The sequence below is a fragment of the Pimephales promelas genome, chromosome 9 (assembly GCF_988280905.1).
Source record: "Pimephales promelas chromosome 9, fPimPro1.hap1.1, whole genome shotgun sequence".
NCBI classification, from domain to species: Eukaryota; Metazoa; Chordata; class Actinopteri; order Cypriniformes; family Leuciscidae; genus Pimephales; species Pimephales promelas.
This window is the reverse complement of record NC_142777.1, coordinates 21206074-21219398: the sequence shown is the minus strand read 5'-3', so window position 1 is coordinate 21219398 and position 13325 is coordinate 21206074. Positions and strand designations below refer to the sequence as shown.

Below are 13325 nucleotides of genomic sequence, written 5' to 3'. Positions count from 1 at the left end.
AGGCTAGCGGTGGGTGCGTCAAACAGACTTATAGCACGCACGGAGATGAAAAAGGTATGTATGGACTTATCTAACTCTGGGGGGTAAGGTGAATAGGCTAAAGTCCCAAAAAGTCGGAGTGTTTTTTTAAATCGACATCACGATACTTGCGAGACATCGTCGATATATGATAATATCATCATATCGCCCAGCCGTACTGTACAGCATGTATAACTTTATTTATTCACCTTTTTATTGACAGAGTACTCACAAATAGCATCATGTCATTATTGAACATGGATGGGACTGGTGACAAGCTGCCTTTCAGAAAAATGGAACTCTATAAGGTCATGATAGGTAATTATATTTTCTATTTATGCACCTTCATCACTTATAGCTCTATTCTCTACATGATTTCTATTTTGATCAGTGTAAGATAAATGGCAATTGCTGTTAAATTTTTCAGGTGCCATCCAGAAGTCACAACCCGGCATAACTGAAGCATCCATTGCTAGCCTGATGGCCAAACATTTGCGTGCTGCGCCAGATAGAAAAGGGGGCAGTGGGCGCTGGAAGGTAGGAGCTGCTGCAAACAGCAATGTAGATTTAGGCCCAATCCCATTTCTTTGTTTTTACCCTTTTTACCCTTCGTTTAACACCTACACCATGTGAAAATATGAGACACAAGTAGCCTACATAGGGAAGAGCCCGGACGAATGTGATGTTTTGAAATCACTGCTCTCTGGCTTTGAATAAATGCTCACATTCTACAATTCTGTTTATACTGATTACTAGCAGTGAAATGAGATCCTGATCTATGACATCTGGGTCTATAATTTACATCTGGGTCATTTCACGTTCACACAGGAGATCACAAAAGGTCGCATTTAATTGGAAATGTGAACGGCCTTGCAAAAAAATCTAATTTCTTACACGTGTGTAACAGTGTGAACGTAGCCATAGTTAATTTATTAATAGCTTTATTTAACATAAGCGTTAGTTATGTTAATGGACAGGGCCTATTTTAATGTTTGCTTGTTCCCTTTTACAGGCACTTGAGAGCTCTGGAAGTGTGAATCCATAGAGGCCCCACAGTATTACACTTCTCAAAAAAATTAAATAAAAACATATCAGATCTTAATGTGTGTGTTGTCAGTTATTGTACATTTAGGTTGAAATTGAGTGGTGCTTGACATTGAAAATATATCAAAATATGTCAACACATTTTTATGTAATCTTTACATCGATGTTTGATGTCACATTTATGTTGAATTTATATCGAAGCTTGATATTGAATGATATCAAAATAGCATCAACATCATGACATCCTGACGTCAAATAGATGTAGAATTGACATCAAATTTTAACAAAGCTTGACATTGTAATGACATCAACATGACATCAATGTCATGACATGTAGACATCAAATAAACGTTGAATTGACATCAAATGCTAGCAAAGCTTGACATTGTAATGACATCAACATCATGACATGTTGACGTCAAATAAATGTTGAATTGACATCAAATGCCAACAAAGCATGACATTAAAATAACATCAGCAGAGGTCAAAATTTTGACATCAAATTGACATCGACACTTTGACGTCAAAATGACTTTCATTTTTGACCTATTTTGTAACGTAATTTTGACATCAGTGTTTGACGTCATATTGATGTTAAATTGACATCAAATGCCCACTGGGTAATATGTTCCATACATGAACCAGAAGTTGTTTACGTGGTAAGATCTTAAAGGATACATGAATATTATTGTAATATAAAATCAAACTAGCTGATATTAAACTAGCAGGTTACTGTCGCCTCGCCCCAACATTAAGGAGTTTTTCAACCAAACCGACAACGTATTTGAGAAACGAACGAAACAGCCATCTTAAAAGTGTCTTGAACAAGCTTACATATTACTGACTTTAAAAACAACCAATTCATTCCGGTACCTTGTCCTTCGCTTTTCACTGAAGACCTTCCGCGTGTTCTGTTCCAGAATATGAACGTCCAGTTTTAATAAACACAACTTTGTCCGTCAAAGAACCTCCCACCGCGTGTGTTGCCAGGAAAGGTAGTTTTTACGGTACTAAATTTGCATACACTCCAACTGTAACAGGCCACACAAGAACTACAACACCCAAGAGGACCCTGAGTAAAACTCGCTTGACAAGCGGGGTTTGTTTTTATGGTCCAATCAGAGGACATCAATATTATTGAGCCTTAACCAATATTTAAAACTCAGTTTTATTAAAAAATTAATAGAATATTTATATTACCTTTATGATTATATCATTGTACGCACATTCAGACCTGTTTTACTGGTATGTCATTCATTTAAAATCGTTGGCTCATGCCAACATGGAAATAATCCTTAATTTTTTTTTCTTTGAAAAAAGTTTTGCCAGACATGTAGGGAGTGACTTCTAGGTTTTTGTTTTTCACAATGAGTCATACTAGTATGGCAGCCTTCATAGTGTAGCCAGAACCAAGAACCACACAAGAACACATCTACAATTACACAACAGCTGGTATGCAGAGCTTAATCTGTATTTAGGTAATCTGTATATCACATGTTCATGATTAAACATTTCTAAATTGACACACAGAACATACCAGCACTTTAAAACTGATTCTATATCACAAAACTATTTATAAAATTATATTTATTTACTTTGCTACTTTTCAAAAGTACATTTGGCAGTTCATCAATCCATTAATATTACATTACTATTACATTTATAAGCAACAAATACAAGGTGTATTGAAAATCCAACCCACCCTCAGGATGATTACCCAAAATGCATACTGTATCCTACATACTTTTGCAGCACATCTGGAGAGTTTTCACTGGCTCAAGCTGTAGCTTAAATTATGCATTTAAACTGGTAGGTCATCTTAAGTAGGGTGACTTTCAGATCTTTTTCTCTCAATTACCCACATTAACAGATGAGACCACTGAAGACCAACCATTATCTAAATGTTAAGATGTTTAATGTTCATAAATTAAGCCGTGCGAGAGATTGTTAACTTCAATGTTTCACTCTCCAAAGTATTCATACCTGTTATTTACTAAGAGTTTGCTAATTGAAACTAAACATAACTTCAAGGGTTAAATCAGGCAAAGCTTTTATCATAATATTTTAGTACTTTATTGCTAAATGAGTAGCACATAAAGACAGAGTGTTCAGAACATCTGTTCAGTGTCAACCTGTTTAACATGCTAAACTAAAAAAATAAAATAAACACGTATAACTTGCACCATACTACACAGAAAACTAATCACAATAATCAACAAGAAATAAGGGTTAGATATTAATCTTTCCATCTACCCAAACTAAAAGCTGGCAGTTTGTCTCAATAATACTTGAATATGTTCATAATTTTGAACGATTCCATACAGTAAAAACCTCATTTTCTTTACAAAAAAAAAAAAAAAAAGTACATCAGAATGTTATCCCCCTTATTTGAGCCTAGAATACAAGAAATCTTTAGATCAATTTTAATAGGAGGGACTTAATGAACAATGGCATGGAAGTGCTTCACACATAACTTGTCAAATATGGAAATAAACGATAAATATTTTGTTCTTAATGAGCGTTCATCATTTTCCAGATGCTTTTTTCAACCAAAGTTACCTGCAATATACTAATTCCAAGGATACTCTCGCAGTACTGTTGCCATTCGCTACAAATTACTTTTCAAATCACTACATTATTCGGGATTGCTTATGTTGCACCTTTTATGACAATAAGTAAAAGTTCAGGCAGTTATAAAGTGCCAATAGTACATCAAGCCTAGAGTTTTCACAATGGCCCTTCTCCCTGATGCTTGTACATAGCACACAGGCAACCTCTCAGTGGTTTCCTCCAGCGAGATCAAGCAGTGACCCTGCAGCCTCCTGAGCCTCTGCATCAAGCTGCAGTATCTCAACCGTCTCCAGGTCCAGCTCTGCGTCTCCAGGAAGAACCAGGTACTGATATTGCTGATACTGATAATAATGTAACTCAATGTAACCACTGTCTGCCAATGGATCTTTCTCCGAATCCTCGCCAGCAACCTCTGTAAGCTCCACAGACTCCATGGGGACCAGCTCCTCATGATCTTGTATCAAAGAGCACGGCAGGTTTGAAGACAGAGAATCTAGATCTGAGGAACAGTGAGAAAGTGATCGAATTAAGAGACTTGTACCATACAGAACAGGACTGAATTTTGTGTGACAGTCACTCTATGTGACTCTTCTATATGAAACAGTTGCATCATTATTTTAAAGGGATAGATCACCCAAAAATGAAAATGTTGTCATTACTTAATCACCCCAAGTCTGTGTGAGTTTCTTTCTTCTGTTGAACTCAAAAGAAGATATTTTGAAGAATGTTTGCAACCAGACAGTTGACGGTAGCAATTGACTGCCATAGTAGAAAAAAGAAATACTATGGAAGTCAATGAGATAACAAACATTCTTCAAAATATCTTCTTTTGAGTTCAACAGAAGAAAAAAAACTCATACAGGCTTGGAACAAATTGAAGGTGAGTAAATGACAATATTTTCATTTTTGGGTAAACTATCCCTTTAAATAAATGCCTTTCATTCACACAAAATAAAACCACACTAACAAATACCAATTACTGTACTGTTGCATTATTATTTAATTAGTAGTATATGGTAAAATATGTGTGGAAATGAAGAGTAAACGGTCCATTATGCAAGACATCTTTAGTTAAATGACCCTGTAGTAAACCAGTCCGACACAGAGAGGACGGCCATTATGTCAGTGGCTATAAGTTGCTAGGGTAATGTCTGGCTGTTACCAAGGCAACAGCTCACAAACATACCCTGTCTGGGAAAAGTGGATAAAGGCTAGCAAGCAAAAAAAGTGCATGCAAGGGAAGGTAACACTATCATACACTACCATTTAAACTGATCAAAAATTACAGTAAAGGCATTATATTGTTCCAAAAGATTTCCATTTCAAATAAATGCTATGAAACTTTCTATTAATCAAAGGTAAGTTGCCTGAACTGAACTGATTGATAATAATAATAAATATTTCTTGAGCAGCAAATCAGCATATTAGAAAGATTTTTGAAGTATCATGTGATACTGGAGACTGGAGCAATGATGCTGAAAATTCAGCCTTGCCATCACAGGAATAAACTACATTTTAAAATGTATTCAAATAGAAAACATTTAAATTGTAATAATATTTCACAATACAACTGTTTTTACATTATTTTTTATAACATTTATACATCTTTTTAACAGTAGTGTATTGACTTGTAAACAGTCTTTTTAGAACGTTTATTTTACATGTCTTGTTTTATACTGAAAGATTTAATATTTTTTTTATAATTAAACTCTATAGATGATATCCTAGGTGTTTTGGTCTGTTGTGCTGTAATTGATTATTTGTTAGTATGACAAGCTAAGACCAAAGACCAATTTTTAGCCATGACTGGACACTAAACTAAACTAAGTTAAACTATAATAATTGTGATTACAAGAATAAGTGGTTAGTAGATTTTCATTAGAGTGAAAGGTTGTGTTGTGAACTTGTGACTGACCTGACATTTCCATGGTTTCACTCAAAATGTTCTGCCCATTATCAGACGCCTCCAACCTGTTTAGAGTCATTTGTTCATCTGACATCACGCATATTAAGCTAGATAATTCAATATCATGCATCATAAAGGTGGAGTATTAAAAGAAAACGAATCAAACTTACAAAACAGGCTTGTTCAACAAGTTGCTGTTGGCGCGATGGCAATAATGTGTTTTCTTAAGAACTTCCAGAAGAGCTGGCTGATATTCTGGACAAACACGCCATAATGAGCCCTTTCCAACAGACTGTAAAACAACACAGGAATATTTGATAAACATATAAAGCAATCTATACAAAAAGAGATCAGAAAATTCTGATAGTAAGTAAAGGGGTCTGACGCACCTGACTCTTATCTCTATGTATTCGTTGGAAGCTCTTGCTCAAGGACAGGTTGTGTCGGACAGAGTTCCTCCATCCACCCGGAGCATCTCTATAGTAGGGAAAGTTGTTGACAATCCACTCATAAATACCTTTCACAGGGAGTCTCTTCTCAGGCGAGTCTTCGATTGCCATGAAGATGAGACTGCTAAAAGAGTACGGGGGTTTGGCAGGGGAGGAAGGCAGCTGTTGGGCAGGAATGGGCTCGAAAGTCTGAGGCAGTGTCGTGATTCTGGGCAGGGGCTGCAAGGGCAGCAGGTTCCCTCTTTGATGCAACCAGCTGAGGCAGGTCAGGTCATCCTGGTCAGATACTGTGGAGGGACTGGGGCAGTGTGATCCTCCATATACCTGAGGGGTTGGGGAGGAAGGGAGGGACCTAGGCAGAACAGCGGCAGGCTGTGGAAGAGAGGGGGATAGAGAAAGAGCTTCTGAATGATTTTGGGGGGAATGTAGAGGAGAATGGGGTGGCAGTGCTTGTGTGTATTTCTCCATCTGTTTCCCAGCAGCAAGATACAGGTCCACACATTCACCTGTTGAACTGTAGAAACACACAAACATCTTGATATTAATGTACTGCATATATTATGTACACACGTGCAAGCATATCCTTAAACATTTTTGTCCTTTCTCAAAACAAGCACACAGATTTAGAAATTGTTAAATAAATAAGTAAACAAAATTGAAGGTATTAAACTCAGGAAGGAGAATGTAAAAGTCATTGCCCTTCCACAGAAGTATCATTTCTTATACAGTACTGAGAACACAAGCGAGTAAATCATTGAGCAAGGCAAGTTAGTCAAGCGAGAAATAACATACCATTCAACTGGTGCTAAACAAACACAGTTAATTAATGCGAAATATGAACAGGCTTTATGAAACAGAAATAAAAATAGTCTGACTATTCTTCCACCTAACACAGAGAGCAAAGCCACATGGTCTATAACGTTACACCTGGAGGAAATGGCGCAAGAATATTAAGTTACATTTAGAATAATTACCTAAGCATTCATGCTCGCGTGAACGCTTTATGTCAAGACAAAAGAAGGGTAAAAACTTACCTAAACAACCGGGTATGAATTTATAGCATTCAATCTCCTATTCTTTTCTCTTATAAGTTGAAAGTTTCTGTCAAAGTGTTTAAAAAACCTGCCAAAAAAGCTGTTATGTCTCGCACTATCCCGTCTTGTCTGCGCTGTCCTTTCCCACGTTGCCTTGGAAACCAGAAGGACGCTTTGCAGCCGGCGCGCCTCCTGCGCGACCCTTCCTTAAAGAGACAATCAGCTGGATGAAATAAAACGCGTTTGGTTTGATGTTTGCCGTTGGCACTGATACATACGATAGAAACAGATCTTTTATAATTCTAATATGGTTGCAGGATTTTGCCCCCAGAGTGTACAGCGCATGATCTATCACAGCAAAAGTCAAGTATTTTAATTTAAGATGAAAACAGTTCTACACACCTCAAAGGCCTAAATTATGGACTTTATTTAGCTATAAAGAGGAACACTGCTATTCATGCACAGATAACCAGAAAAGAAGGGCACTTGAGTTGACCATGTGTTCACCAATTGCACATCACACAAGAATCACATCACAGGGCAGATAGATTAGCATGCCTCTTAAAAGGGATAGTTCACCCAAAGAAATAGTCATTTAACCACCCTAATGTTTTTCCAACCTTGTATGAGTTTCTCTCCCCTGTTGAACACACAAAAAAGATCAGATACAACCGTCTTGTAAACAGACAGTTGACAGCCCCCATTGACTTCCATAGTATTTATTTTCTTGGAAAAACATGAGGGTGAGGGTGACAAAATCTTATTTATTTTTTTTTTTTTGCCGAACTATCCCTTTAAAAAGAAATCTGGATTTTTTGACACTAAAACAGCATGGCAAAGTCACAATAGCAGTCAAATGGTAATTTTCCCATTTCTCCATGTGAAATGGCAGAAAAACACAATCCTGTAAAAACTTAAATTATATTTTCAACAATTGATCTGCAGATGAAGCCAATATTGAAGATCAGACCACACAAATCCTCTGTGAAAAAAACACAATCATGGTAAGTCACTTTTTTTTCCTTTATATAACAATGCCAAAGTTTGAAGGCATCCCAGTCCAGCATTGTCATTTTATAAGTTCCTTCATAGAATTAAATACTGTAGGTCATCTGACCAAATGAGCGGTGAGCCAGTAAATGATAATTGGCTGAAAGGCAGCAGATGCCACAGTGATGTACAAGCGAAAGCGGGGCTTGACACTCCCTCCTGCACCTATGGAGTCTGCTGAGATTGAAGAAAGGATCTTCATTTTTAGAGAACGAACCTGGGGGAAAAAAAAAGGAAAAAAGAATGAAAACCATAAATGTGTATGCACCACTTTTAAACAAACTCCTAAACACAACTTACAATAAAAAACATGAGGGCACAAGAAGACCAAGCAAGAGCAACAAAGTAGCCATCACTGCCAAAGAGCAGTCCACACAACACTGTTAAAATCATCCTGAAAGACAAAGACAAAAATAGTTTTTAATTCTATATAACAAAAACACATAACCCAATTACAAACTAGGCTCTAATACAATAAAATATCCAACAGAAACATACCCCACGTATTTGTATCCACTGTAGGCAACAAGGTCAAATGTCGAGAGGTCTGTGTGAACGGTGAGCAAGTAAAGACTGAGCAACATGACTAGAACTTCAATAATGATCCACACCAGAGCTGTGCTTGCACACAAACCCAGAACCTCTGGACTGAATCTGAACATGTAGAGAAAACAACCAAATTATAAATCATATACATGTCATATGAAACATTTATGAATACCATTTAACAGGGCCACAGGGCTATTTGACTAATTATTGTTAAACAAATCCAACAGGATGTCGATAAAATGACAGATCAGTGTGATTCTCCTTTGATAAATCACCATTACTCACCGTTTCTGGATTCCTAAAGCCATTCCTGCCAGCAAAATGTAGGTGATAAAAGCCATTGCTAAATGAAAAAAAAAAAAAAAAAAAAGAAAAAAAAAGAGGAAATTACACTAAGCAGATAACTCAACTAATAATTATGATAACACTACAAATCTATAAACTCACCAATACACTGTTTCTGCTATTACTATATGCAGATGTGACAACAGATGTAAATGCAATGTAAGCATTGTTCTATTGCGCACTCTTAGGCCCGGTTTCACAAACAGGGCTTAGATTAAGCCAGGATTAGGCCTTAGTTCAATTATGGCATTTAAGTAGCTTTAGAAGTGTGCCTTAGATAAAAAAAATAAAAATACTGGTGTGTATCAGACAAAGATATATCAGTGCAAATTGCTTTCAGTTAAAACAGCATTTTAGTGCGGGATTAGTCTGTGAAACCGGGGGAATATGTCTTTAACAAAGCCTAGTACTCAAGGGAGCAGTACAGTTCCCTTCAAATGTCTGTACCATCAGGATGTGTAATTATTCGGGTAGCTAGCTAGCTAGATATAAACATTTTTATAAAATCTAACTTGCTCTCAAAGATTCTCTTCAACTGCTGCTCTGCCATTACCAGTAAAAAGTGACCTGGCTGACTGGAGAGAGAATACTAGCTGTAGGAGGAGACAGTTTATGGAAATGTCCACCACGTCGGCACTTGTGGTAATGCTGAGAATGCAGTGCATACTATGAATTTTGCTCCGACACATTTTTAGAGTGCAGTGATGCACAAAATTGAGCTTGAGGTTGCATTCAGTTACTTGCTTAATGTTTGTTTTGGGCCTTAGAGAACCTCTCTAAAATTATTTTCAAGATGTTTAATAATTTATGTTGGAAGCATAAATCAGTGATTTTTCAGGTTGCACAAAATTAATAATGAACATCAATTACTGGGTATGTAGAGATCTGGAGCATTGACATCATGGCGTGGTGTGAGAGGAGTGTCTCTGTGGTAACGTACTTCCCAGTCCTGATGATATCAGAGTAAACATACAAAAAGCAAAATATTATATTAAACCTGTTCAAAGAAAGGCTTTCTGAATACATTTGGGTGATGCAAGACATTTGGGTTTGAAATTAATTTATGATTTATTAATTTAAGGGACAAAACATTAAAACTGATTGAATAATCCTTCATTTAAACATTTTTAGTTTTAAGAATATATATAGAGAAAAAAAAATTGTCCAGCAAATTAGTAATCTGATTCTCATTAATTATCTCTTTGATTTAGGAATTAACATTTTACCTGATGCGTGTATGGAAAAATGAGAATCATCAGTTTCTTCATGACATATTTGGTATCAACTGCAAATAAATTTTTCAGCTTGTTCACTGGCATGAATCGGTTAATCTGCAGAGGAGATTACAGGGTGGATGAAAAATAAATCAAAGCATGATTGATATCAGTTGTTTTCACACATCATCATAACATATCACTGTGTACATCCTAAGTTAAACATGGCATCTCACCTCTTTGTTCACAATATCCTTGCCTTGATTGGCAAGTGATGAGCCATACATCATGGCAGCATTGGCCATCGGATCTCCAAAGAGGCTGCCAACTCCAGGCTCTTGACCACCCGCTGGCACTTCAGCCATATTATAACCCGAACTGTAGTAGTTCTGGTTGTTCATGGGCCCAGAACTGGTGTCATCAAAAAGAAGTGGGCCACTGGGAGGAGATGCTCTGGCTCTGGGTTTTGCTGCATGGACAAAAACATTTTTTTTTTTTTTATGATTAAAAATTACTGATAAAGCAACATCTGTTTATGCTTCTCAAATAATAGGATCAGTCTTTCCATTTAACGTTTTACTATGACCTGTGATATAAAAGCAGTCCATGCTAATTACATGTGATGTGGCAAAGAGTTCACCCAGCACGTCATCAAACTAAGAGTTCTAATTAGTTTAAGATAACTAATCAGTTAACGTCACTGCATTGTACTGTGGGGACAAACTGGACGTGATCTATTCATTTCAGACTTTGCTGATTTTAAAGTACAGTATGTAACGTTAGTTGTCCACATGTCAAAGAACAACAATCTTTTGCCATGTTCTTTCATACGTAGCGATAACTTACTTGCCCGGTATCCATGCTGTTGAAAATCCATCTTCTCTCCTGCTTTAAATTACAAAAATAATTTGATCAGCTTCACCAGAAAAAATCTGCAATCCAAACGATTAAAGTCTCCCCACTAAAATGTTGCATCTGATGTCAGCGTTAGACTAGTAATAATATACTAGCTTGCTATGTTGCTAATCTGAAAGATGACTAACAAAACATGTCGGATTTATCTTGAAAGTGATACCAAAATTATTACAAATACATGCACACAGATACAAACGAATGGTAGTCACGTATAATATAAATTTGAAATATTGTTTTCTAAATAGGATCTCATATTAGCTTGTACTCACAGATACGCCTTCACCCTAACGCCCTCCTCGCTTCGTTTCTTATTGGCTGATGAACTATGTGCCTGCGTGGCAGAGATGACAAACATCACAATTTCATTGGTTAGAATGACGGCTGCGTCAACTGAAATTCTTACATTTTGATTGGCTGTAAAACAAAGCAATCAAATAGGCACTATTAGGCAGTAGAGTAGAGCCAGCTTTGGTAGAGCCAAAGAACGTAGCATTACCTCTGTGAGCAGTACAAATACAGTTAAGAATACCAACACATAAAATTAAGTAAAGGACGTGCTATATCAGATAATTGAGAATTTTTTTTTTTTTTTGCAGTACTAAAACAGTTTTTTTTTTTGCAGTACTATTTTATATTAATGAAGTTAAAGCAAGACTATAAATAAATAAAAAACACAGCCACTGTCCAAAAGGGGCAATTATAGGATAACAGACACAGCAATGCATCATGTTCTATCTATAAGGTCATCGAGTTTGTAGCATGATCCAGGGGGGATTAAACCGTACAAAATATATTTCAGGCCTAGTGGAGTTGGTAAACTAATGTTTAAAGTAACATGTTTAAAGTTGCATATAGGCCTACACAATAAAGCAAGAAAAAACTAGCCTACCTCGGGTGTATTTAATGATTGGATTCTACAAACTGACAAATAAAAATCATATAGCCTACAACACAATACAACATTTAGGTGTACCAAGTGAACAAAATTTACGGACGACTTAGGCTAATATAAGACATTTTTTATTGTGTTTCTGATTTGGCTGGGAGATTCTCTGATTTTGGGTGCGCAACAGAGAGTTTGCCATTTGGAATCCCCAAAAATGTTCCCACTCAAATGAGGGAAACATTATTCTTCAATGTTTTGGTAGATGTCTCAATTTCTACTATAGGTGTTAAAATGAACTACAACAGTGTCTTAAATTTGTCATCAAATGAATCTGTGACTTTTCTATAAGAAAAATGTATGTTATCGATTTGTTTCTATTATTAGGAACATTTTTTATTCATCAAACTAAATGGAGTAACTCAAACCCCAACTTTGCTCATTTTAAATCAGTCTTTAAAATGCATTTTGAGTCTGTAAATTTTAAAAAATGAAAAGCCCAAAGATCTGTAACACTGCTAAAGGAATTTAATATATGTTTGTGATGCCCTTTATCTTTTTTTCCTTTTTTTCTTTTCTTTTCTTTTCTTTCCAAATTATTGTTGTTTCAAGTTATACTTATCAAATGTGAAAATAAATGAGTAAAAGAAATGTGTCAATAACTTGATATCAAACTCTGTAATTTTGAAAATTCAATGTAAATAAATAAACTCCAGTTGGAATTATGTACACAGTAAAATAAATGTTGGAATCTCTTCACCCCAAAATGGTGGCCGCGCTGCCGAAGTACCACCTAGTGGCTGTTACCAAAAAGCATCGGAGTTTGGTCGGGCTGCGCGTTGTAGCCTACTAAGCAAACCGTAAGGAAAATACATTATTTATCTGAACCTTATTTTTTATTTTTTTTATTTTAAAGTCTATGATTTTAACACAGTAAATCAGTGGCATATATTGAGCTTCATATCTTTTTATTTCTTACATCTTACACATTTAATTAAATGTGTTAAAGGACCATGTTCATGGCTAATTTAATATTTAAATATATTAAAGTAATATTTATTTAATAAAATAAAAAAGGGTCTAATTAAACTTACTCACTAGGGGTTAGAAACCTGCGACCAAATGTTGGTCTACAGTTATTGATAAAATAGTTTAATAAACATAAACATTCTCATAACAAATACATGTGATTTGTGCTTCTGATGTTTAAAAATAATTGTAGGTCATTTGATTTGTTGAGCCACATTGATAAAAATAAATAAATGAATTGGTGACATTTAATTGTCTTCTCATAAAAGTGTCAAACTTTTATGCAGGAAAATGATCCTCAAAAACTCTCTCTATAAG

General features: G+C 35.9%; 3 protein-coding genes across 8 annotated transcripts in view; all 3 read right to left on the bottom strand.

Moving 5' to 3' along the window:
- atl3 (atlastin 3) overlaps positions 1–2087 on the bottom strand; it is a 35488-nt gene extending 33401 nt beyond the window's left edge. Inside the window, exon 1 of one of the 2 annotated variants that reach the window (XM_039665676.2) lies at positions 1936–2087. The gene's annotated coding sequence lies outside the window, so the exon portion shown is untranslated. The other variant, XM_089134845.1, reaches the window with a different exon arrangement.
- A 1383-nt stretch (positions 2088–3470) lies between these two features.
- Positions 3471–7281, bottom strand: LOC120474995 (forkhead box protein N2). 4 transcript variants are annotated; one of them, XM_039665667.2, is made up of 5 exons: positions 7023–7281; positions 5929–6502; positions 5710–5831; positions 5549–5604; positions 3471–4132 (listed from the first exon to the last, which is right to left on the bottom strand). In XM_039665667.2, the coding sequence occupies exons 2-5, from the start codon at positions 6454–6456 to the stop codon at positions 3840–3842; spliced, it is 999 nt and encodes a 332-aa protein (XP_039521601.2). In that variant the 5' UTR covers positions 6457–6502; positions 7023–7281; the 3' UTR covers positions 3471–3839. The 4 variants fall into 4 exon arrangements, with proteins under 4 accessions (XP_039521601.2, XP_088990975.1, XP_039521602.2 ...); XM_089134849.1 differs by having other exon boundaries at positions 7111–7281; XM_039665668.2 differs by having other exon boundaries at positions 7115–7281.
- A 146-nt stretch (positions 7282–7427) lies between these two features.
- Positions 7428–11426, bottom strand: yif1a (Yip1 interacting factor homolog A (S. cerevisiae)). Of its 2 annotated transcripts, none has more exons than XM_039665672.2 (9): positions 11365–11426; positions 11027–11068; positions 10417–10649; positions 10193–10297; positions 9837–9915; positions 8907–8964; positions 8571–8726; positions 8373–8466; positions 7428–8289 (listed from the first exon to the last, which is right to left on the bottom strand). In XM_039665672.2, the coding sequence occupies exons 2-9, from the start codon at positions 11055–11057 to the stop codon at positions 8131–8133; spliced, it is 915 nt and encodes a 304-aa protein (XP_039521606.1). In that variant the 5' UTR covers positions 11058–11068; positions 11365–11426; the 3' UTR covers positions 7428–8130. The 2 variants fall into 2 exon arrangements, with proteins under 2 accessions (XP_039521606.1, XP_039521605.1); XM_039665671.2 differs by having other exon boundaries at positions 11027–11065.
- Between the last annotated feature and the right edge of the window lie 1899 nt (positions 11427–13325).

What these genes read in the sequence shown, in the direction of transcription:
- yif1a (XM_039665672.2), bottom strand. Translation starts at nt 11,057, where the DNA reads ATGGATTTTCAACAGCATGGATACCGGGCAA. An exon ending in TCCAGATCTCTACATACCCA is followed by an intron (nt 8,965 to 9,836) that starts GTAATTGATGTT and finishes TTTTTCATTTAG; the next exon opens with CAATGGCTTTTATCACCTAC. An exon ending in GCTTTAGGAATCCAGAAACG is followed by an intron (nt 8,727 to 8,906) that starts GTGAGTAATGGT and finishes CTACATGTTCAG; the next exon opens with ATTCAGTCCAGAGGTTCTGG.
- LOC120474995 (XM_039665666.2), bottom strand. Translation starts at nt 6,543, where the DNA reads ATGCAGTACATTAATATCAAGATGTTTGTGTGTTTCTACAGTTCAACA. An exon ending in TACATAGAGATAAGAGTCAG is followed by an intron (nt 5,832 to 5,928) that starts GTGCGTCAGACC and finishes GTTGTTTTACAG; the next exon opens with TCTGTTGGAAAGGGCTCATT. An exon ending in TTGTTGAACAAGCCTGTTTT is followed by an intron (nt 5,605 to 5,709) that starts GTAAGTTTGATT and finishes GACTCTAAACAG; the next exon opens with GTTGGAGGCGTCTGATAATG.